The 25,548-nt window shown below is 46.8% G+C and overlaps 2 protein-coding genes across 3 annotated transcripts; one reads left to right on the top strand and one right to left on the bottom strand.

The window, feature by feature from the left end:
* Positions 1 to 1,325: 1,325 nt before the first annotated feature.
* SNF8 (SNF8 subunit of ESCRT-II) lies at positions 1,326 to 10,350 on the top strand. Of its 2 annotated transcripts, XM_059996893.1 has the most exons (8): positions 1,326 to 1,466; positions 1,827 to 1,877; positions 3,359 to 3,497; positions 4,636 to 4,740; positions 5,374 to 5,446; positions 6,385 to 6,526; positions 7,690 to 7,764; positions 8,809 to 10,350. In XM_059996893.1, the coding sequence occupies exons 1-8, from the start codon at positions 1,413 to 1,415 to the stop codon at positions 8,944 to 8,946; spliced, it is 777 nt and encodes a 258-aa protein (XP_059852876.1). In that variant the 5' UTR covers positions 1,326 to 1,412; the 3' UTR covers positions 8,947 to 10,350. The 2 variants fall into 2 exon arrangements, with proteins under 2 accessions (XP_059852876.1, XP_059852877.1); XM_059996894.1 differs by lacking the exon at positions 1,827 to 1,877.
* A 64-nt stretch (positions 10,351 to 10,414) lies between these two features.
* On the bottom strand, positions 10,415 to 25,384 carry UBE2Z (ubiquitin conjugating enzyme E2 Z). The gene is made up of 7 exons (XM_059996891.1): positions 24,960 to 25,384; positions 22,899 to 22,971; positions 20,783 to 20,970; positions 18,334 to 18,445; positions 15,613 to 15,725; positions 14,730 to 14,820; positions 10,415 to 12,724 (listed from the first exon to the last, which is right to left on the bottom strand). Exons 1-7 carry the CDS (start codon positions 25,271 to 25,273, stop codon positions 12,554 to 12,556), a joined length of 1,062 nt encoding a protein of 353 aa, XP_059852874.1. The 5' UTR covers positions 25,274 to 25,384; the 3' UTR covers positions 10,415 to 12,553.
* Between the last annotated feature and the right edge of the window lie 164 nt (positions 25,385 to 25,548).

Here is a 25,548-nt window from a genome sequence, read left to right as displayed (position 1 = left end):
TGCATGGTGCAGCATGCAGGATCTTAGTTCACCCACCAGGGATCGAACTCCTTCTCTCACCCCCACCCCCGTGCCCCCTGCCACATTGGGAGCATGGGGTCTTAACCACTGGACCACGAGGGAAGTCCCTGCTCCCATCCTCTTTTTTTCCTTTTACTTGAAACCTCTCTGGTAACATTATTCACATCCATGGTTTTGCCTTGATCTGTAGCCCAGTTCTTTCTGTAGAACTTCATACCAGTACATCTGAATGACAATTGGCCATCTCTCCCGGGATGTCCCACAGACCTCAATTTCAACATTTTCAAAACCACTCTTATTTCCTCAGCTTCATCCTGTGGTCTCTTCCTACCGCTCTCTCTGAACGGCACCACGCAGTTGCCCAAGCCAGGACACTGAACATCCTGCTAACTTTTCCCACCCACTCTGTCCCCATCAGTTTTACCATCCCTTTTTCTTACTTTGTCCGGAATCTGTCGCATTCTCTCTATCCTTTCTGCCACCATCTTCGTTCTGGCCCTCATCATTTCTACTTTGGACTGCTACAACTGACTTAAAATTAAGTCTAGGTTGCCACTAATTTTCCTATAACAAAATTTTGGTATTATTACTCCCTGACTTAAACCTCCCTTGGCTCCTTTTTTTAAGACTCAATATTGCTATAGAAATCACCTATGGAACTTCCTAAACACACAGATAACTGATTTCACCCCAGACCTGATGAATAACAAACATAGCTGATACTTATTTATGTGCCAGGCATTGCACTAAATGCTTTGTTATATATTTTCTGGCTTAATTCTCACAATGACTTCATGAGTAGGTATTACTCTTTCTCAACTGTGTTAAATGGAACACAAAGAGGTTAAGGAATTTGCCTTAAGTTACTGGACCATACGTAGTGGAAGTGAGCTATGGTACCAGGTAAACTAATTCCAGAGTCCAAGTTCTTAACTGTAAGGCCTTCCCCAATCAGAAGCTCTACGTGTGATTCCAAAAGGCAAGCTCCATTAGCGTAGAACGGATTGTTTTATGTTTAATATGGAACGCTCGGCGCCCAACTCAGCGCGTCGCACGCAACAGACGGCCAGTGAGCAGCGGCGGACCTTCACTTGCAGGGTGGGGTGGCGGTGGGGGTCAGTCGCCTGAAGTCGAGCGAGTCCGAGGCGCCCACCTGGGTGGGGCGCGCTGGGCCGCAAACAGTTTTGCGGATCCTGGCTGGAGCACGAGGCGGGGCCGCCAGGCCCCTGGCGCTGGGGGAGTTCAGCCCCGCGGCCGGAAGTCTGGGCGTAGCTTCCGGCGCGCGGAGATGACGTCCAGTTTGCGCATCCGCGTGGGGGAGCTGGTGGAGGATCCCGGGACGCGGAGACCCGGGGTCCCGGCAGCGGGGCGGCCCGCGGGCCACGGTGGGGATGCACCGCCGCGGAGTAGGAGCCGGCGCCATCGCCAAGAAGAAGCTTGCGGAGGTGAGGGGAAGGAGGCGGGCCCTACAGTCACTCCAGACCCGCGAGAGACAGAAGTCTCTCCGCGCAGAGCTCTGTACCCTCAGATCGCCTCCCAACAGAATCTGACGCGGGTTTCTCGGTCCCGGGGAATTGAGTTTCTCCAGCTTCCGGTGTATTGGAATGTCAGCATCCCTAGATCCATCAGCCCTTTCCCTCACTTCCCCCAATTAGACTACAGTCGAGTCGTCTATTCTACTTCCTCACTCCCTCTCCCTAAGAAAAACCATTTGCAAGACCCTTTTAATACTTCTGCGGAGGCAGTACAAGTGGGAGCCCCCAGCACCCACTCTCTCAACTCATCCTGGTCTATTTGTCTGACAGGCCAAGTATAAGGAGCGAGGGACTGTCTTGGCAGAGGACCAGCTGGCCCAGGTGAGTGGGATGGAGGGCTCCAGACAGCAAGGGAGATCCGACAAGGCTGGGCAGGACACCTTTGATATAAACCAGATTGTTTAGATCGAACTAAAAATAGGGCATTTGGCAAATCCCAGTTTCTGGGCTGCTCAGATCATTTAGGTGACTTGCTGATAACAATGATAGCTAACATCTTTGAGTGATTACCTACTTGTAGCGTCCCAGGCACATGTCCATTTTCTTTACATACACCGTCTTGTTCATTCCTCCTGACAATCCTATCAGGAAGGAACTCTGTTCTTCGCACTTTCAAATTGAGGGCACTGAGGTGTTAAGTGCTTTATCCAAGGTTACATGGGTAGTAAGTGGTAGAGTTGTTTGATTAGGTCTTTTGGGTTTTTACTTTAAATGCCTAAGAATAACCTGAAAATATTGCCTAACCTGTGGCACCCACCACCATCACATCTAGGTGCATACCAGAAGTGTCAGTGATGGGGGTATGGCTCCTGCAGTTTCCTTCTCTAACACTTCCCTTTTCTGTACATGCCCTGTTGTTTACTCAGTTATTTTGCCTGGTGAGGAAGAGAATGAGGCAGTGAGGCAGGGAAATGGGCCCTTGAACTGAGGAAAATAAATAGACACAGGGTGTGCTGTTCAAAAGCTCCCACTCAGGGGAGATAACATGCAGGAATCAGCTGGAAATGGTGATTATAATAATGTGTAAATTTCTAATATGTTGGAAATGAGGAGATGCTGGGCCAGGAGTGGTTATTCTTGGTGAGTTGAAGATAGGTTGTTAATTAGGGAAAGAAAAGGAGTAATGCAAATGGGAAGTCAGAATATCCCCAAACCAAAAGTATTTAGCTTTAGAATGTACTCTGGTAGAGCCACATCCCTTCCTCAGAGATTCTTTATCTATGGTTATCCCCGAGGAGGTTCTTGACTCAGAGATTAAAACAACACACCTAATTCATGCCAGGCTTCCTTTCTCTCCTATCTAGCCTTTCTGTCAGTGGCTGAAGATTTCCCACTGTGTGAATGCTGCAAAATTATTAGGTGCATCTTCAATTAATTAATTTCATTAGATTTAAAAAAAATTTTATTTTATTTTTGAGTATAGTTGATTTACAATGTTTTGTTCGTTTCAGGTGTGCAGCACAGTGATTCAGTTATACATATACATATGTCTGTTCTTTTGCAGATTCTTCTCCCATATAGGTTATTACAGGATATTGAGTAGAGTTCCCTGTGCTATGCAATAGGTCCTTGTTGATTGCACCTTCAATTTAATAACATTTTTTTCTTCTGGGAAAAAGATAAGAAGCACTTACAACAACCGAAATATAATTAATGCTGTTGTATGTTATATAATGAGAGTTGTTAAGAGAGTAAACCCTAAGAGTTCTCAGCACAAGGAAAAAAATTTTTTTTCTATTTCTTTAATTTTGTATTTTGTGATGAAGGAAGTTCTCTAAACTTAACTGTGATTCATCCTGCAGATGTCAAAGCAGTTGGACATGTTCAAGACCAACCTGGAAGAATTTGCCAGCAAGCACAAGCAGGAGATCCGGAAGAATCCTGAGTTCCGGGTGCAGTTCCAGGACATGTGTGCCACCATTGGGGTGGATCCTCTGGCCTGTAAGTTGTCTGTAGGGGTCCAGTGTTCTTCTAGGGTTGCTAAGGGACAAAGCTCACCTAGTTGTTGTCACTACTGTTGGGGCGTCTTCTGTAAGGGCCTACAGGGAGATCCAGAGGATGTTGTCTTCAGGGAGTCCCTAGCAGGATGGCTGAGTATCCAGTTTGATGGGAAAGATGGAGAGGTTGGAGTGCAGGCTGAGTAGCCAGTGTACGTGATCTTCCCTGGAATGCTGTGCTGTGGAATTTTTTATGACTATTTTTCCCTTTGTTAAAAAAGTTTTGATAAAAGTAGCATGTATTCAGGCAGTCAGTCAACAAAGGAGAAAAAAGAAAACGAGAAAGTGGAAGTCTTCTGACCCTGCCCGTAATTGCAGAGATAAAGTACTGTTAACAGTTTAAGGTATATCTTTCTAGACACCTTCATCATATTTATAAACTATTTTTTAAAAATATATGGGATTGGGCTTCCCTGGTGGCGCAGTGGTTGAGAGTCTGCCTGCCAATGCAGGGGACACGGGTTTATGTCCCAGTCCGGGAAGATCCCACATGCCACAGAGTGGCTGGGGCCGTGAGCCATGGCTGCTGAGCCTGCGAGTCTGGAGCCTGTGCTCCGCAACGGGAGAGGCCACAACAGTGAGAGGCCCGTGTACCGCAAAAAAAAAAAAATATATATATATAAATATATATGGGATTATGGTGTAATTATTACTCTGTAACTTGCATTTTTTACTCAATAAAATATCTTCAATGGATTTTTGAATGCCAGGTCTGCATATTCTTTTTCTTAGCCTGTCTAGACCGTATGTCCCATTATATTTCACTGCATGCTTTGGGAAAGAAAACTCACTTTTATAGTATCCTGAGCCAGAGTTAGCAGCCAAATAGATTGCCCACCTTTAGAACTGTCTGAACCTGTTGTTTAGTAGGAATTACCAAGAGACAGATTGTGTTGAGGATCCTGAGTTGTAAGTGGAGCAGAAGGACGTAAGGCTGGGCAGAGAAGACTTCCCATAGAATAGATGTATTTTTTTAAGTATATGGGCTGCCGAAGCAAGCACTAGAATAGATGTTTTAATCTAGCTTTGAAAGAAAAGATGTAACTATTGAATAACCTAGCTTTTGTTTTTCTGTCTTTTAGCTGGAAAAGGATTTTGGTCTGAGATGCTAGGCGTGGGAGACTTCTATTACGAGCTGGGTGTCCAGATTATCGAAGTGTGCCTGGCCCTGAAACACCGGAATGGAGGTGAGGGTGGCTCGGTCCTGGACTGGGCTTTGGGCTTCTCTGAGAGGGAAAAAATGTTGAAAGATGATCTTTCCTATCCTGCAGTCTGCAGGCCAGTAAGGTCTTGAGAAGCTGTTAGGTCCTGAGAAGTATCTTAGGGCTTCACGATGTTGAATCCATGACCAGTCTCCATGGCCAAGGGTAAATCTGAATGATTATCTCTATTCTCCAAAGGTCTTTGGCCAGGAAGGCTTAGCTCCTAGTTGTTACAGAACATATAGGCAGGTAGGAAATAGGCCTTTTTCCCTGATAGATGATGTGTCTGGGTTATGATTTTCTCATTAGTAACTATAGGCCTGCCCTGCTTCTCCAAGGTGTGGTGATGTCAGTGGAGTCTCTGTGCTCCCCAGAATGTTAGCTTTAAAACGATCATTCAGTGATATCATCTTAATAAGCGCACTGAATGGTTTGTGTTGAAGTTAAGAAATAAAACTTAACCCTAGTTAGAAATCATTGGCTATAGACAGAAATCATTGGCTGTAGACACAGCCTTGGTGTCAAGAGAGCATTTACAGTTTTTCAGAGATGCTGTCTTTTTTTTTTTAAAGTCATAAAGGTAATCCTTCAACTGCTTTCTGTCCCCCTCTCCAATAGGTCTGATAACTCTGGAGGAACTACATCAACAGGTGTTAAAAGGAAGGGGCAAATTCGCCCAGGATGTCAGCCAGTAGGTTTTGCCTTCCAACCCCTTGGAGTATAGAAAGGTCTTTAAAAAAGGTGGAAATCTTTTCTCCTTACCACTCGTTCGTCTAGGCTAGTTTAGGAATCATTTTTATTTCTCTTCATGATCAGAAGAAATGTTTTTATTTTAGAAATCTGAAAATAGAGGTATAAAAAAACAAAAAACCCATTATTTCTCAACTGAGATATTACAACTGTTAAAAGTTTTGGTAGATCTCCTTCTAAGCATTTTTTTCATGCATAAAAATAATGTGGGTGTGTGTATACACTTTTTTTTTCTTCTTCTTTTTAAACATACTCGGGGCTGTATACACTGTTGACATTATTTGTGGTCAAGGAGACTAGAGCTGGCACTGAGAAAGGCTGGGGAAAGGAGCTGGGCTCAGAAGATGGGGTGTAAATTGACCTGGTTCACTAGCCTTTGTGTGACTCCAATTTGAGAAAAGGTAAAAAAGACTCTCAGTATGTGGTCTACACATTATCTTGTGGGTTTTCTTTAATTTCAGTTAGTTGTCAACTAAGAAATCAAAATCTGGCACCACTGGGCCTGAATTTCCAAATGGCGGCAATCAGCTGGGTTGCCCCTTTCAAGTCTCTGTTTTGCCATAGTTTACAGTACTCCCTATTGTCGCTTAAGTTCAGCTCACTTATTCACATTTCCTGATGGGCTCCTGGAAGCATACTTTTTACCTCTGTCTGGTATTGGAGTGGTTTGCTAAGTGGAGAGCCTGACTCCTATACCATTTCCCTGGAATGTCCAAGCGCCATTTGGTGCACTTTGACCCTGCCTTTTTACTGATGTAGTTAAATGTTGTGCAGCCTTTTGAGTCTTCAGCCATGGTATCCTGCCCAGGGCAGAGCTGAAACTGCATTGTTGCTAGTCTGGTCTGCCAAGGGTCTTTAAGCAGCTCTTCCTCACCTCAGAGACGACCTGATCAGGGCCATCAAGAAGCTAAAGGCACTGGGCACTGGCTTCGGCATCATCCCTGTGGGCGGCACTTACCTCATTCAGTCTGTTCCAGCTGAGCTTAATATGGATCACACTGTGGTGCTGCAGCTGGCAGAGGTACTGGTGGGCCGTGTGTGTGTGTGGGGGGGGGGGGAGGGAGGGGGGGGGAGGGAGGGGGGAGGGAGGGAGGGAGAGAGAGAGAGAGAGAGGAGAGGGAGGGAGGGAGGGAGGGGGAGGGAGGGAGAGTGTGTGTATGTGTGCGTGTGTGTGAGGGGGGGAGGGAGGGGGGAGGGAGGGAGGGAGAGACAGAGAGAGGAGAGGGAGGGAGGGAGGGAGGGGGAGGGAGGGAGAGTGTGTGTATGTGTGCGTGTGCGTGTGCGTGTGCGCGTGTGTGTGTGTGTCCGTGCGTGCATGTGCATGTAGAGGCAGTCTGGGAGGGGATTTTCTGATCTCCTCCCCTCCATCACTCAGGTCTTTTGCTGAAACTGTCTAACGGATGCACTACTCAGACCTGTGCTTATTTAGCAGACGTTTATTGAGCAGCTATAGTGCAAAGCACTGGGCCAGGCTGTAGGAGCATATAAAGATGGGTACCATATAGTTCCTGCTCTCAAGGAGCTTACAGTCTAGTGTAGACAGACATGCAGACCACTAACTGAATTTCCTTGGTGGACAGATTTTTTGATGTCTTCGTAAAACTACTTTATGGATTCTTTGAAAAAATGTTTAATCTTGTTTGCCATCCTCCTGTTCCTCAGCAATGCCTTAAGCTATATCATCTTCCTCGAAATCCTTATCATGTTTTTAGGGAAGACATGTTCAGTTTTCTCAATTCTGTAATGTAGAATAGAACTAAATGAGGGAGGGGACTTTTCTGGATTGGGGAATGGTTAGGGTGAGGCAGGACAGGGGCTGAATACTTAAATATTTTAGATTATGAACAGTTTATGATGATCACCATTTCTTCCTATCAGTTAATCATTCTGAATCTTTCCTTGTCACTTTAGAGTTCTCTGGTAAAGTCTACATTGATATTTTAGTACCAGGGACTCGACTCTACTTTTTAGGACTGAACCCCTCAACCTACCTCTGTCATCCTGAAAGTCACTTCTCTCTTGCTCTCTACTGGGACCTCTAAACATTCTTCTGTGCTCTCTTAGGCTTCACCCAAGGGCAGTTCCCCCTCCTGCCTGGGTAAATTAATTGTCCCTGGGCAGATGCTGGATTCTAAGGGAAAGCACGCTCTTAACTGACGCAGCCTCCATTCCTCCTTCCTTCAGAAAAGTGGCTATGTGACTGTCAGTGACATCAAAGCCAGTCTTAAATGGGAGACGGAGCGAGCGCGGCAAGTGCTGGTATGTGACTTTTGGAATGGCCCAGAAAAGATGGGCCCCAGATGGGAGGAGGAGGGTAGACAGGTACCCCACAGGCAAGAGCTGTGGCCTCTCTCTCTCTGCTGACTTCTTGCCTGGAAGGCTGCTGCTGCCACACCAGAAGTAACCCCAGCATTTCTCTGAAGATGGCACTGAGAGGTAGAACTCACAAAGGCAGGCTTCCAGCCCTGGCACATGGGTACAGCCAGGCTGCCACTGCCACTGGGGAGTCACCAATGCCTCTCTCTGCTGACCTGTAAAGCCTGGTCAGATGGTTAATGTGGCTTGTACTGGAAGTAACACTGTTAGTACAGAGTGAAGGGAATTATTAACTACTGATAACTACATTGCTATAATTATATACTATTATAGTGCATGTTACATATAGTTTTATATATACACATTTCATGGTACTAATGAAAGACTGATGTTGTGAAGAGGGAGTGGCATGAACACGTAGGAACCCTGGCTTTCAATACCTTTCTCCTTACCCAGGCAGTTGAACTATAGACTTAACTTCATCTGTGAAGTGGGGATAACAAACATTTAATGATATTGGGTAGAACCAGCCCATCTGGAGCATACTTCCAGCTATAGGAACTATGAGTCCATTCTAATACTAATACAGTTTTTCCATTAACTTTTCCAAAAAGGTTTCCCCCTAGCTGTCTGTTACTCCATAAGTTAACTGAAAGGTACTGATCTCCATTTTGTTTTAGGGAATGCAGTTAGTGATTTGCTCAAAGCCATACAGCAAATATTTCTGTAGCCCTTCCTTCCACAACATCCCACTTTGTCGTTATCCTCTTTCCCAGCAGCACAGATTAAGCAACTTGGTGGCATTTCTCACACCTCAGGCAAAGACCTAGGCTAAACAAATCATTCTAATTTGGCTGTGTAAATATGTGAAGGCACTCTTGTAGATTTAGTTTGAAAACCCCACTGAAGCCAAGATAGGTTTGAGGATTATCTACCCTACATTATGTAAACTCCCCTTTCTCAGTTGATTTTTCCTTTTTCTGCCAGGAACACCTGCTGAAGGAAGGGCTGGCTTGGCTGGACCTGCAGGCCCCAGGGGAGGCCCACTACTGGCTGCCAGCTCTCTTCACTGACCTCTACTCCCAGGAGATTACAGCTGAGGAGGCCAGAGAAGCCCTCCCCTGACTGGGAATGCGGAAGGGGGCACAGCAGCAGGCAGGGAGAAGAGGGAGGAGCTGGTGGTGAATAAAACCTCGACAACTTTGTTTTAAAAAAGAACCAAAAAACCAAAAAAATTCCAATTTTTTTCTTCCCCCAGTATTCTTCAGCCATTACTTTCTTTTTTTTAAAGTGCCTTCACATTGCATCTTTATTGGAGAAAACCTTTTTTATCCGCTAAGGATAACCTGAGTAACATAGATAACAGTGAACATGTATAAAATGCCTTGCACAGGTCATCTACAAGTTCATGGTAGAGCTGGGCCTAGAATGAAGGCCTTCTGTCTCCTGGCTAGACAGTCTAGTTTCTGTGGCCCTGAGACATAAATTATAGCCTCTGTTAATTCAAACCCCTTCCTCATAAAATGTTCCTTATCTCAAATGAGCAGACCCTAACGGACCAGTAAATAGTCACCCTTTCAGTCTCTTCCAGCTTCCTTTGTAGAGGTTCCAGGTTATGGCAGCAGACTTAGCTACGAGTATGAAGGAAACAGGTCAATGTTAAATGGTGGTTACAGAAAAGAAAACTTAATTTGAGGGGAATTACCAATAGTGGATGCAGTATTTCTCAAATTCCTTACTACCTTTTCCTCCTATAGTGATCATCAGGTCATCCCTCTAACCTCAGGGGTGGGAAAGGGAATCATTTATTGAACACCTACCAGACACCCAGTTTTATATACACCTTGTATAGTCCTCACAACCTTAAAAGTTAAATAGGTGTCCTTAACTTTGGCAGGTGAGGAGTCTAATTGACCAGAGGCCACCACCTTAAGCAGAGCCAAAGCTAGAGCCTAGGCCCACAGGCCCCCCGGGCCCCCGCTTTCCTGTATGCAGCTTTGCGTGGCACAGGTTGGCAGGACGTTTTGTGTATAATTTCTTCCGACACACATGGTCAGCGAAGAGGAAAAGCCTCTGTACCAGAAAGCAAGAGCCTTCTATAGCAAGTAGAGAAGGTGATGAGCTGGGAGGCCAGCATTAAGCCCCGTCTTCATGGTCTGAATTCTGAATTCCTAAGAAGGGGTCGTTTGGTATCAGAAAACTGAAAACCCAATGGTTTGGACTATCCATACTAAGACACCTTTCCCTTAGCAAGGGGATATATAGCCTGAGCCCATCTCTACCTCTGCCTGTCCTTGAGGACAAGCTCACTTCCTGAACAGGTATTTCTTTCAAAGCAGCCGAGGCTAAGATGGCATTCCTCTCCTGACTGCCAAAGTTACAGCCTCAAAAAAAGGACCTTATTTCTTAATGATGGGAACTTTTGCCACCAGTAGTCCTGCTTCCACCCACACCACGTAACCCAAGTTTTTGGCTTCCACTGAGCACTATCTTTATCCCTGACAGTTTCAGGCCTAGGTGAGAGGTGTGGCTGTCAAAACAATCCCGTTCTTCCTTTTACACAAACCCTCCCACACCCATAGGCGCTTCCTCCTTCTGCCAAAACAAACTTTATTGCACCAAAAAGAAAAAAAAAAAAAAAAACAAAAAACTTCATTTATGTACAGTCAGATATAAAGACATCTCTTTGACTCCTGTGCATATATTTCCTCAACTCAAGATTAGGACGTAAAAGTCAGGCTAGTACGCCAGACATGCTCTGCCCATGGCAGGACCAAGGAGAGGATTGTCACTTGAAAGTGGGAACACTTAAATGTATGACAGGTAACACTGGACCAACAGACCAAGGGCATTCTTCCAAGCCTGTACTAGCTCTGGGAATGGAAGAGGGAAATTGGAAGCAGGGCCCCTTCTTGAGTCTTCTTGTGAAGAGGCCCAGCCTTCAGGTTTCAAAGCTATACTTCTGTCCCCCAAGCCCACTTCCTGTCCAGTTCCTTTGCTTCCTGCCCTCCCAAGTAGGACATTCTCCTTTGTGCCCAACCCCCTTCCCAACTTCCCCAGGAAGTCTCATGACCCACAAGGCAGAGGCCTCTCTAGCAGCGGGCAGAGCAGGTACAAGTTATCCTCTCCCTTACATGTGGCTGGATACTGACTGAGGCCCTGTGTCATGTGGATCACCAATACCCCACTGGGAGACCTATCAGTAAGAATCTGGAAAGTACAGGAGAACACATCAAAAAGGGGAAGGATGGGTTCCCTTGATGCCCAGTGTCACAGGGCACCTAAAGTACATTTTTCTGAGCCAACCAGATAAAGGATCACTGCAGCTAAATAGAGAAGCGACACAGCCAGGCAAACACCCATCAGAGTCAGTGACAAAGAGCAGTTGGGGGTGGGGGGGGGAGAGAAGGAGAGGAGTCTTCACAGAGTCCCAGCTTCAATCCCCTCTGCCATTGGCCACCCTTGCTCCCCACAACTGCCTGGGCCTTTTTTTTTTTTTTTTTTAAACTGGTACACGGGCCTCTCACTGTTGTGGCCTCTCCCGTTGCGGAGCACAGGCTCTGGACACGCAGGCTCAATGGCCATGGCTCACGGGCCCAGCCACTCCGCGGCATGTGGGATCTTCCCGGACCGGGGCATGAACCCGTGTCCCCTGCATCGGCAGGCAGACTCTCAACCACTGCGCCACCACGGAAGCCCCACCACCACGGAAGCCCCCTCCCTGGGCCTTGAAGTGAGGAGGGGGACTACAGGCTGAGGTGAAAACACACAAGGACAGCCAAACAAAATACAATAGGACTAGCATCAGCCTCCCCCCTGTACCCCACCCCCAGGAGTAATACCCTCATTGTGACTAGTATTTATGAAAAATCTGTAAGAGACTGTTCTATGTAGTGGCTCTAATCCCATACACACAACAGTTGTCTGCATTGGGAACTTTTCAAATCGGTGATTGCGGGAACAAACGGCAATTCAGCTTCTTATGGTGCCTGTGCAGGCTTTACCAAGACCTTGGTTCAGGCCCAGTCACATTTACCTTCTGTCTTAAATCTAGAATGGGTGAGGGAAGGGGGGGGGGGCAGAGGAGAAAGGTGCTCAGGTGCTAGGTGAAGCTTACTCATCAGCAGCCTAGACTCCACCACTGTTCCTTCTCTTTGGTCTGTCTAGAACAGTGACTATAAATTAGGAAAAACAAAATTATGCTGGCCTGTGGGAAATGATGGGGGTAAAGAGGCAGGGAGGAAAAGGGCATTGGGAAGCCCTGCTTCAAAACTGAAGACAGACAGACAGACAACCACCCAGACTGCTTAAGTGTCACAGACAGCCCCCCACCCCAAGCTCCCTTCCAGATATCCCCATAAATCATTTGGGCACACTCCCTCTAGGAATTGCAATTTCTGTCTCCACCTGTCCCTAAGGAGCTGGCCCTGTGGAGAGGTGTGTTGGTTGTTTTGTTTTTGCCAGAGGCCCTCGCCCTAGGTGCTCCTGCATAGGTACCTTGGCCCCTGATATGGGATGAACACAGCCCCAGATGCTCGAGAGCCAAGGAGGTCAGATCGGGAACAGCCTCCCCACTTCCACACCCTGGGATCCAAGCTTGCTTGGTTCTTGCCATCTTGCGGGATGATGTCACATTTGGAGGGAGATACACAAGTGCCTCTCCATCCCTGGGGTGGGGGGAAGGGACTTTGCTGGGACTCTCGAGTGGGGGGAGGGGAGAGGGGAGCAGGGTCTAAACCCTCAGGCTCCCGTGCAGGTCTGTCTCTGTCCCAGACGAGCTGCTATCAGAGTCCATTTCGGCGTTCTCATTATGGAGCCTCTCCAGCACTTTCTGACGAATCAGTCCCAGGCGCATCAAGAGGGACTGGTAGTCAAAGTGGCCCCGCTTCTCTCCAAAAGGGTCCTGTGGGGGAAAGGAGACAAGCGGGAAGGAAGATTCAAGTCTGGGTGGCTCACCCTAGACAGAGCAGCTTTAGGCCCACGTGAAACACACGCTCAACTTCTGAGCATGGGGACAGAAGGGGGCATAGCACAGAGAGTTCCCAACAGCAGACATCATCATCTTTGTTTAGGAATATTGTGGCACGTTCACCACCCCAGATAGGTCTGGCTTGGGCCAACATTAAAATGTGTTTGCATTCCCCCAAAGCAAGCCACTGTGCAGAAGGGGGACACAGTAACGGCGAGGTAGATAGGGAAGAGAAATTCAAGACCAGGACTGTAATCATTAAGTGTGCTGGTGTTTTCAATTAACCTCATACAAACTATATAAGGGGAAAATTACCCTTCATTCCCTATACTCAAAAAGGGTAATTTGCTTTTCTGAGATCATAGGCAGGTCTAGAAGGAAGGAGTTCTGACTTCGGATAAGCACCTGCCCTCCTCCCCACGGACCAGTCATCACATTCCTGTCCAGGTTTCTGGGCATCACTCCAGTCCTTGTCATTCGAGATCAAAGATAACCAAACATTACGTGGAAAGGGGTTAACTGTCCTTAAAGTCTCAAAAATAACTATGGGTGGGGTGACGCGTATAAAAAAAGAAATTTAAAATGCTAAATAAGGATTATGGCAGCAAAGTAGCTTGCCCAGCGTTCAAACAAGTGGAGACCTCTTTCCTTGGCAGTTACAAAAAGTCCACGATTTTCCCTCTCACATAATGTCTGCTTCTCCCACCTAAACTCCTTCCACACTTCTGCCCGCACATTACCATCATGATCAAGGGCCAGTGGATGTAAGTCAGTCTCTTGTGACTACAGCCCATACTTTTCACATTTGAGGGTTATGTTCTCCCAAAACTGAACTCCACACTTACTCTGGAGCTGTCAATTTCCCAAATCTTCCTCTTTTCTTCACTGGCTCCATTTCCACCCATTCTCCGCCTTCCCAGATGCTGCTCCTCCCTGCCCTTCCCTTGTCATGAGGTGGTTTTCCTTCACAGACTGAATATTAGAAATGCTGCTAGATACCAGCAATGATAATTCCTGATGGGGAACAAGCTACAGCATGCATCATCCTCGATATATTCTCAGAAAAGGTTCAGGAAACAAGTCAGCCTTGAGCTGGTCCTGCCCTTTGAGTTTAAATGCGGGACATAGGAGGGAAGTCCTTGAAGGGAGGATAGGGAAGCTACCATCTCTGAGCAGCACCTGAGGAAACAAAACAGTTACTCCCACTGCTGGTGGTGCTGGGTGGGTGGGAACATAGACCAAAAAGAACTGGAAAGAACCTGAAGAGGCTTTAGCCACTTATCCAAGTCACCACTTTTCTAAGCAAGTAAATGATCCAACAGACACAGGACTGGCCCTTCAGGACAGGAAGATTCTCAACCAGTTGCTTATACTGGATCCTATTTACAATTCGGTTTAATAAGAACCTCTTCTTTTAAGCAAGCCTAAATTCTGCATTCTTATTGGAAGCAGAAGCACATTTCCCCAGTAGAGGCAGAGAACGAACAACTGGTTACCATCCTTGTATTAGGTTCTTTCAACAATAATTGCACACCCAATGTTTCCCTAAGCATTCCTTCTCTTAGCACCCCCCTGAGCGAGGGATGGAATTCCAACAGATGACTCTCTGTTGGAATGGAATTCCAACAGATGACTCTCATAATCCCTAAGTTCTGAGAGGGCTGAATGTTCTTGGTTTGAAAAGACTACTGACCAAGAAGGGAAGGAGTTCCAGGCTAGAAAGCAGGATGATTCAGATTCTACTCTTGAGTACCTACTTTATGCCAGGAACCTAGAACCAACTCCATATGACTTCAGTCTCTCTCTGGGCCTCAGCTACTCAATGCACCAGGTTCCTTTTGGCTCTGCACTCTATGAGAGATGTGGATGTCACCCTTGTGAGGGGGGTTTACATGGTCTGTTGTAAGGACTCTGGAGTCAGCAGCGGGGGCTCTGTTACCTGCATAGTCTGGCCTTGAAGGTGCAGACGATCTTTGCAGGCCACCTCATAGAAGTCATAATACTCCAGGAAGGACTTCTCCATCACCCCTCTGGAAAACAAGCAAAGCAGCTTCACTTAGGAAGAAGAGGGGAAGGCACCACCCCTTCACCATCGAACCTTAATGCCAAATTCAGCAGCTAGAGTTTCCAAAACCAGATTTGGTTTCCTACAAAGATCTTTCAATGGAAAATGGAAAAAGAAACAGCTGACTGACCATGGTTGATTTCCCTTATACTCTAAGGATTATAAAATGAGAGTGACTGTTAATACTGATCATTTGAACTCCAACTTCAACTCATGACTTTGCTCATTCTCATTCGTTTTCCACAGGCCATCCCTAATCCCAAACCTTACTCAAAATTCTCCTAGATACACCTGAAACACTGTAATCAACTATATATCAATTAAGAAAAAAGAAAGAAAAAACCGTTGCCCCCCCATTTCCTAGAAAAGTTTGTTTCATTAACTCTTTGCTCATCTAGTTTTTAACACCTAGAAATAAACTTGAACCCTAAGAAATGGGTTTATTATGAAGTACTCTACACCTCATTTGGCTGTATAACAGTTAAGTGTCTTTAGTCAAACAGGGGCTCCCTGAAGGCATGGACTATGTCTTTCCCATCAGGCTCGGCACTCTCCAAGAACCGAAAAGCTCTCTGAACTTCCTTTTGGGTAACCCCTTGGTCACTTGCTCTTTAAAAGCATGAACCACATCTTTCCTTTTTCTCTCTCTTTCTCTGGTGCCCAACACTGGACTTTGCCGCAAAGGTTCTCAAATGTACGAACAAGCTCAATATCCAGAAGGAATACCAAGTACCAAGTGGGCTCTCTTCACACATACCGTAGGGGTTCAGGGCAGGGACACTTTCCTTCCATCATGTCACAGACCGCCACTCTGATGGTCTCATGCCGAATACATTCATTGTAATTTTTGCTGTCTCCTGGATGTCTCTCCTATAATGTGACAGACACCACAGTATCCAAGTACAAAATTTAGGTAAAAAAAAAGCCAATGGGAAGAGATTTTAGGATTAGTATGGGGTACGTGACCCAAGCAAATGAACTAAGAGGATGCCTTTCCCACTATATGGCAGATCCATGAAGAGCAACTAAGTCCTTGAGACCACTCACCCCACCCCCCCCCCACACATACCAGTACCCATCCTCTGTTATGGGTCATTTGACCTATAAGCAGCAAACGACATCCATCAAATTTCCCTAAGCCTGAAATGAAAGGCCTCGCAGGAAGGATTAAGTGGGAAATAACCATGTGTAAGAATAATGGTGGGACAAAAAGGTATAAATGATGCTAGGAGTCTTAGCCTGAAAAACCTATAGATATCGGGATGCTTCCTGGTTAACTCCTTTACACATCTGTGGATTCCACCATCATTGAATTCAACTATTGTCTATCAGAAGTAGAACCTGAAGTTTTCAAAAGAAAAAACTCCGAACCTGGTCTGGAGAGCTGATAGGAACATGTGGGCATGAACAGACGGGAGCATGGCGTTCCACCCTTTAACTCTTCCCTTGGTCCCCCCTCCCACCACCAACTCTAGTCAATCAGAGCCTTGGCTCTGATCAAAACATGTAATGAACAGGAAATACACACATGCCTTCAGCCTACCATCACGGTTCCCAATGTGCACCACAGCGAAATCACAAGGGCACTGTGGGATACTGTAAACTTTTTGAGGAAAACCACAGTATTCAACACCTGTGAAATTCCATGCAAACTACTACCTTGAGATAGGTAGTTCAGTTTTTTTTGTTGTTGTTGTGGTATGCGGGCCTCTCACTGTTGTGGCCTCTACCGTTGCGGAGCACAGGCTCCGGACGCGCAGGCTCAGCGGCCACGGCTCACGGGCCCAGCCGCTCCGCGGCATATGGGATCTTCCCAGACCGGGGCACGAAGCCGCGTCCCCTGCATCGGCAGGCGGGCTCTCAACCACTGCGCCACCAGGGAAGCCCTAGGTAGTTCAGTTTTAATGTTGAACTGTATTACATTCCTTTTGATGACATACTGTTTTCACGAAGCTGAATTTTCAGTCACTACTTTAGTAAATAGCAAGTAGCATATGAAAACAGGAGGGAACAGAAATGAGGGTGGTGGCTCTGGTCTGATTCCAAGATTTTAAAAGTTGTATGGCACTGAACAGGTGTACACATCCTATTATTAAGTCAGTGTAGTCATCTGAGAAGGAAGTAAGTTGTTTGGACCTAACTACTTAACAAATGGAACAGTGTGGCATTTCTTTCTGCCTGGGGAACTGTGAAAAAAAAACTACCAAGACAAGGGGGTTCTGTGAACCAAGAATGTTTGGTAGTTTTAAGAATAAAAGGGGTCCCATCTCTTGAATTTCCAAACAAGACGTAAAAATCAGGTCCTTGGTTAGCCAATGAGGTCCGTTTCCATTTCCACCTACTCCTGAAATCACATTCACTATTTGTTTGAAAGGATGGCTTAGGGAATAATTTTTGTTCATTCCCTTTTTTTTTTTTTTTTTTTTTTTTTACCGTACGCGGGCCTCTCACTGCTGTGGCCTCTCCCGCCACGGAGCACAGGCCCCGGACGCGCAGGCTCAGCGGCCACAGCCCACGGGCCCAGCCGCTCCGCGGCATGTGGGACCCTCCCGGACCGGGGCACAAACCCGTGCCCCCGCATCGGCAGGCGGACCTCCAACCACTGCGCCACCAGGGAAGCCCAATTTTTGTTCATTCTTAAAGGGTATTTCCCTTTGTTCAGGACTACAGAAGAATCACCAATGTTAGTGTTATCTCAAATAGTTTCAAAATGAATTAAGCCGTTTTAATCATTTAAACTGAATTACTGTATCTTTTGATAATATCACTGGAACTCTTTTCCTGTGCTCATGAGTAATCTGGAAGGGGCTTTGAAACAATGGAAGACTTTGGGCTCCTGGGACTACATCCTGATCTGTGTGTCCTTGTGAAAGTTAACTAACCTCTCCGAGTCACCATTACCTCGGCTGAAAATGGGGATAACATTTATCTTGCAGAGTTAGTATGAGGATTAAATGAGCAGTTACATATAAAGTTTGGAAGGGGCTGGCATATAGTACAGCCTTGGGAATTATGGGTTTTCTCCACCTTCTGTTTGGCAGCACTGACTAAAATACTCTTGCCCTAGCCAATGACTGTTCCTGTGGTTCTGCAGGTAACAGTACTTCACAACTCCAAAAGAAAGTCTGGCTCAGCAGTAGTCACTAGGGAGCACCTTAAAGGGATACTGGGGAATGGAGGCATACAGAAGAACACACTGGCTCCAAGAGCCCCCAAAACAGACACAGAATCAATTTCCAAATGACTCCACTAACTTTAATCCAAGTCAAATGGAAATAACTTGACAATGTTATTGTAATAGGGAAAAAAATTCATTATTAAGGCACACACATGCCAGCTCCTTTTTTCTCCCACAGTGACGAGTTTAATACATGGGGCTGAGCCAGGTCAAAAACAAAACAAAAACCCCCAAGTAGATCTTTCAGATCTCTTAAAACCCAATACTCTACACCCCAAAGCTGGGCCCACCTGGCCTTACCTGCTCAAAGCCAGGTTCATTGTGATAAGGGTTCTCAGTCATCAGGGACTGGATGGAGATGAGCACGGAAGAGATGCTCTGGGCTGGGCTCCAGGCAGGGCCAGTCCATGTACTGCAAAACACATCAGAAGGAAGGGAAGAGGGTGAGGCAGAGAGAGACGGGAAAGGCCCTACAGAAAGACCAGTGTACGAGTACCCCGGGGCCTGGAAGCACCATCATAAGTGACTCACTTTCTCTTTCACTATTAACACTCTGGAATTTCCCAGCCTCCATCTCACCCTCATTCACCAGAAATCACTCAACTGCCTAATCCTCTTATCAAGTGTCACAAAAGAGGGCAAAGTAAGCAAAGTAACTTTGAAGGGATTTTCTTTGGGCTAGGAGAGAAACAGTAGCCAGGGAAGGTTCCCTTCATCAAAATGAAAGAAATAAGGTAAGAAAACAGCTCCAAAGGCAGGCTAAATGTTAACCTCTATGGATCTTAAAGAGCTTATTTATTTATGGGTGGTGATGGAGTCAGAGAGGAGAGAGAAGTTGAGCACAGAGGCAGAGAAGGGACTGAAGCTCCCTGGTTAGAGGCCATGTGGTGGGGTTGATGATCGGGGATCCAGCTCTCTATCAAACCCCCAAAGAGTGTCAAATCCTCTGAAAACTAGAGAACTCTGCCAAAGGACAGAAAGGGAATAAGGGGCACTTCTAGAGTGTGGAAGGTTTGAAAATAATACATGAACAACATCTTCAACAACAGAGAAACACCAAAATTGCTCCTCTCTTTCGTATGCCTGATGGAATGTTGGGAGAAGGAGGGAAGCTTGGACATTAAGGACATTTATTTTTAACTCAATTAATTGAAGAGATGGCACCTGAGCTGGAAGCTGAACACAACCTGAACCAGGACTGCCTTGTTCAAGTTAACTCGCCACTTCCCTTTCCCTGCTGGCCTTGAGGGAAGGCCAGTAAGTAATGGGGAACAGTAACTTCCTCAGAGCTCGCTCTTCAGTGCCTCTCAACCTCTCTTCTCAGCTTCAGTTCCCCAGGAACCCTAGACCTTGTGCTCTCCGAAGCATCTAGTATTCGGGCATTGAAGTCAACAGGGTAAACTCATTCAATTTCTTTTGTAAGTCAGCCCAATATTTTTTTCTAGGTAGGGAGGAAAGGAATGCAGCTGTTAAAGTGAATAGTCAACTAAGTACGCATGGGAATTTTCTACTCTGATTCTTGACGGCAAATTTTCAAATTCAGAGTAGCTTCTCCTTTTCCACCCAATACTTCTGCCACTTTTACCCCACCATCTTACTTCCCCTGTTTCTACCGTGAACCAATGTTTGCTCGAAATAGTTTTATATTGGCCTAATGAAGGAAAACCTAATACAAAAACACTTACAAGAACAACTTTCATACAGAAACAACAACTAAGTTTCCTTACCACTGTGGTTTATATATACCGCTATCCTTCCAGCACAGACAACCCTATACCCTAACGAGATAAAGGACTTCTTTAAGGACAACCTCCTTCAAAGGACTTTCTCACTGCCGCAATCACAGAACATATTCTTCGATCTGAGAGAATTGGGCTGAGGGAGAAGTTTGTTTCAGCTGCCTTTTCCCCACACAAACCTAATATATTGGATTGGACAGGAAGAAAGAAAACAGTATCACCAGTCTGGGCAACTTTCTTAACTTCAACTTTTACTTGTTCTATGCCCCAGGGAAATTCAGACCACACTAAAAAGACCAATTCAGAATATGCTAGAAGATATTTCCATTCTGAATTTTTAACCCCCGAAGGAGATTAAAAGGGAATGGATGAGAAGCAAAATCATGAAGCAAAATCTTGGTAGCACCCAGAAACAAAAATGTACTTGAAACATCTGTGTTTCATATCTGATGTGACTTCCAACCTCAGACATTTTCATTCAGTTGCTAAAACATAATCATCATCATCACCACCACTGCCTCCAAAGCCACTCACGAGAGACTCAGGAATAAGACATTCACAGCCTTGAATGGCACAGGATCTGCAGCCTTTCTCAACCTGCTCAGGAGAGAATTAAGCCCTGATACCCTAAGGGAGTAGTTCTCCAACAGTTTGCACCAGAATCACCTGGAGAGCCTGTAAGACGCAGACTGCTGGCCCTACCCCCAGAGTTCTTGATATAATAATTCTAGGTTGGGGGCCCAGACTCTACATGGCTATAAATTCCCAGATGCTACTGCTGCTCGGGGTGAACCACTTCACTAAGGCATCCACTGTACGTCATGAATTAACTTCTTTTTCTGCATCTAGAATGACAGTAATCAAGTACCATCCGGGGGAGAATTGAGGAAACAGTCACTCCAATCATTTTCTGTGTCCTGTGATTCAGATGAGAAACCCTGGTTGATGAAGGCTGGCCTAGAGTAATATTTGCTAACAACCAACTTGGCCACTTAGAAGTCTCCTCTTACCCTAGAATACTCAAGCAGACTTTCCCATTGCGGTAGAAGTTGGGGTTAAACCTCACTGTGTTATTGCCCGTTGTCATCAGTTTGACCCGAGGTGGGTGGATGGGATAGTCGGGCGGACACCGAAACACGAACAGGAAGAAACCCCCTTCATAAGGAGTGTCAAATGGGCCTGTGATCAATGCATGAATCTGCAAAATAAAACCCCATCTCAAAATTGTGAGGTGATGTCCCATCCCAAACCCTCCTGGCTTCCACTTGCTACCCACGCCAGAAGCAGGACCTTCATCTGAATCCATATTCCATATCCTCACCATGAAAAATGAATAGCCTGTGCTCACTCACACCAATAAATATTTTTGGAATTTTAAGAAACCCCATTATAGTGTAGTGGCATCTTACTCAGGGGTTACATTCTAAAGTTAGAGCCCAAGGTGAAAATTGAATCTAGCCAAAATCACCCTTGAGTGTCCCTTAAAACTCCCTTAAAGCATGTTTTTTGTTCGGACTTCCCTGATCAGTATTTTATATAACAAATGGATAGAACACCAACGTGCAAAACATAATATACATCTGTAAAATATTGTCCTAGCATGCTTAATTTTAAGAAATCAATACATATTTTTACTGAGTACGTATGTTTGGATTTGCCTAGGTTAAACATGCGTACGATGCAACTCCACCCTCCATTTATGTGGCACAAAGGGGAGGAGATGAATGGAAAAGAAGAAAGGGATTGGAGGCCACAGCACCAGTGCCAATCACAGGGCAGAGCTGAGGGTTGTGATGGAGGCCTACAGTATCTGTCTCCTCCGCAGAGGATCAAACCTACTGTGGAGGATGTGGCTCAGGCAGCATCCAGCTGTGTGAAAGATACAAAGAAAAATGGGGAAACTCAGGGTCCACTCGGAGCCATAGACTATTCCCAGAACTTTCCCCAACACTGTAGGTTAATAATAATATAAAAAAATCAGCAGCACTTGAAACAAAATGCTAAGTTCTCTTCCTCCAGCTGTGATTTATTGAACAAGACTTCCCTTCTTGAAGGGAAGAAAACCTAACTGACTCAGTTATATTTCTTCATCTACAAAGGCTCCTAGGCACTTAAGTCTGCTCAGAATTTAAACAGCAAGAGGAAAAAGGACCTGCAATCCAATGCCTCTGTCTATAGTCCCCACCTTGCCCTGGTGGCATCCTATGTTATCTTTTAGCCTTCAGTCATTTGGAATAGCAAGCTCAAATGGTATCAACATGACATCAATTCTGGGACCCCAGGGACTAGCATATTAACACTAATACTTGACTAAGAACAAGATGTCCCAGGAAAAACATTTCCAACCACATAAAAAGAAAAAAATCAATTTAAAGGGAAACCTATTCAAAACAAAACAGACACACAAATAATACCAAATCTGAATTTTTACTATAAGAAATTTGACACTAAAAGGAGTTTTCATTTAAACAACACTAGATTTAGGTAATCTGATTTCTTCCCGATATCAGTTTAAGTAAAAATTCACTTCTCAGGGTAGAGCAATCAATGACAGAGAAGTCTAGGTATCTATGCCAGAGGAATTTTAGCTTTCTCTTGTGTCTGTGTGTGGACAAGAGAGGAACGGTCTTTGGGGTGGAAAGGATATTCAAAAGCAATCAGTAAGGACAGGAGCCTAAACAAGGCCCTGTAACTACAAACACTGTTCACTCAAGCCTGTCCCATCCCCAACCTTCTTGGCATCTGACTTACAGCACCACACTTAAAGGTCAAGAGTGGCAAGATGGGGGAAGAGTTGGCTAGTACAATAGGGTGACCATATAATTTATCATCCAAACTGGAGCATTTTTGAGAGGTAAAGAGTGCTCTATTAATAATTAAGCTTGGACAACAGGCATAAACTGGCTTTTCCAAGCCAACCAGGACCTTTTGGCACCCCAAAAGAGATACCTGTTCAAGGCTCTGTTCCACCTCACTGTGTGACCTTGGGCAAGCCACTTACTCTCTTGGGGTTTTGATTTATTCATCTACGTAATCAGAGATGTGAGCTGGATAATCTCTTTTAGGCTCTTTCAACTTTATGGGCCCAATTTCCCAATAACCCCCAAACCCCACCAAGGTACATACCTTAGTCATGTCAACAGTATCAGGTACAACGAACATTCCTGGAGGAGGCTCCTTATAAATGGACATGATATCCCTGTATAACACCAAGAGGAAGTGGGGGAGGGAGTGAGGGAGAGGAGAAAAAAGGGGAATCCCTTGAGCAGGACAGTTGTTATCACCTCAGTGAGGCCAGGGTTCGAGAAAGTGGTGCTTGGTACCACAAACGTTTGCACCGTCTTGTTGGCTGAGAAATCTCAGCTGAGTATTTGTCAGGCAAGCAGAGAGCAAATTATCATCAAAGGGGCATTGTTTCCTCAGGGGGAGGGAAGGGAGAGGGGGAAAAAAAAATCAGAGATCCCAATGGTATCCAATGTCGCCCTGGAAAAGCCGCATCCCATTTACTCACTTCCTCCCACATGGCACTTCACTCACTCCCCACCTCCGAGATTCCCAGGGACTACGGCTGAATGCTACATGAAGATTTCTCGGTAACTGGGAAGGCATAGTCAACTCCACTAAAAAACTAATTCCATAAACCACACAGTGGACCGTTGTTAGCACGGGGATTATATGAAGCAAGTGAGCTAGCAGGGAGCAATAATGGCCTTCTTGCCCAGGAGACTAACAGTGTACAGACCTCTTCAGGTTGGGATGGGGACCCTCTGAAATTGCTGAGAATCTCACAGGTGGAGGATGACATGAAGTCATTACTATAGAAGATGAGAGGACTTCTAGGTCATAGCTCATAAACTAGAATGGATCAGTTGTGAGCAAGGGCCTATAGGTGGGAAATCTAGGGACTTGCTACGGTACAGAGGGACATAAAAAAGTGCAAACAAGTGACAGAGTGGAGGAAAAGAAGTATTGGCAGAACTCAGAGATATGTTAGGATTGGAAGACTGAAATGTCTGAAGGAGTACAAGAGTTGAGAAGTGCTGAGTTTCTCAAGTTAGAGGTGGCAACCTTGATGGAGTTGGCAAACTGTGTCAGGCACTGGGCCAGGTACTTTACACACAGTATGCTGTTTAATTTTTAGTACAACCTTGAAAGTAGGTAGAAACATCTGAAAGAACTTGGAGTGTGGGGAATGTGATTACCTAGATGAGGATGACTGTGATGGTGGCATGGGGAGAGAGAGTCTGGCTATCAGCAAACAGGTTTCAGGATTAATAGCAGCTAAAAAGCATTCCCTTTTCCTATGTGATAGGTACTATGCTAAGCAATTTCACAAAAACATTATCTATTAAATGATATGATCTGAGATCAGTCACCCAAGAAATAAGCACAGAAGGGCCTTGGGCCTTTGTTCCTATATTTCAATTGGGTACATTTGCTTCAGAAAGTAAATCACATGACTCAGAGGAAAGAATACAGAAAAGAAAGTCTTGACTGGGATATCACAAGCCAATATGAGACTGGGTGGGGGGGCGGCAGGGGCATGGAAGCTTGAGTTCCTGGAACAGGTGTGAGAGTAGAGAGCTTTGGGGTTCTGGAAAAGTGGTTCAAGAGAAGGCTGCTGGCATGCGTGGGAAGCGACCTAGACTTGGGTAGGGGACTCTGTGGAGGGGGTTGAGGAGGCCGGGAATAAAGCCAGGATGGCCTGACGTCTCAGGCCGGGCAAAGCAAGCTGTGTGTGTGTCTTACAAATGGGGCTCGGGAGGAGACGACGCAGGGGACCGCTGGGTGGGGCCTCCGGGCTGCATCTAACAGGGCTGGGGTGGAGAAGGGGGGAGAGGGGCGGTGCGGAGGGCGGGAGGGGGTGTTACTGAAGCGCCGAAGGGTCGGGTTTCGGGCGGGAGGTCGGGAGGTGTGGGGGAGGGTGTCCGGACTGGAGACTGAGGGCTCAAGGGAGGTTACCGAGGGGCGGGGTCGGACCTGGATACGCGAGGAGGGGCTTGGTGCGTGTGGGGTTGGGGGCGGGGGGAAAGGGGACTTGGATCCCGACGCTCCGGGCTGGCAAGACGTGGGCTTGGGAGCTGGGCCACCGCGAGGGCAGTGGGGGTGGTAGTGGGACAGAGTGGGGGCGGCGGGGAAGGTCGAGCCCCGGAGCTCGGGGCTGGGGGAGGAAAAACTCCGGCTCACCGCTTGATCCGGAGTAGACACTGCGGCGCGGTTCGCTCGCCGTCCCAGTCGGAGCTGAGTGTGGGGTCCCAGTGGCTAAGCAGCGCGGCCCCGTGGGCAGCGGCCGAGGGCGGGAGCCCGGGCAGCGGAGCCAGGCCGCTCCCTGGCCCCCCGGCCCCGCCCGCTGCCGCCGCCGCCGCCCACACATCCGGCAGGAAAGGCGGCCCGAACCCGCCGCCGCCGCTAACGCCAACAACACCGGCGACGCCGCTCGCCCCGGGGCCCGCCGCCCCGGCGCCTGCCGTCGCCGCCTCCTCAGTCGGACTCTCCGCCATCGCTCCTTCGCTTCCGGGACTGCTCGGCAGCACGTCCGCCGACCAGAGCGGCCGCTGCTCCCTCCCGCTCCCCGCACCACCGAGAGCGGGGCCAGAGTGTCCCCACCCTCCGCTTCCTCGGCCTGGGCGGTGTTGGCTCCGCCCACCCCCGCCCCGACCAGCGAGAGGCGCTCTGCAAGAGCGTCCACCCACAGTCCTCCAGGGCGGGCGGGGGTCGGAGCTCGCCGGCCAAGCGAAGGTACTGGGCCTGCGCGGGTCCCGCGCTTTGCGGGAGG

This window comes from Delphinus delphis, chromosome 19, assembly GCF_949987515.2.
Source record: "Delphinus delphis chromosome 19, mDelDel1.2, whole genome shotgun sequence".
In the NCBI taxonomy this organism is placed as follows: Eukaryota; Metazoa; Chordata; class Mammalia; order Artiodactyla; family Delphinidae; genus Delphinus; species Delphinus delphis.
The sequence above is the reverse complement of the archived record's forward strand: the minus strand, read 5'-3'. Positions and strand labels throughout refer to the sequence as shown.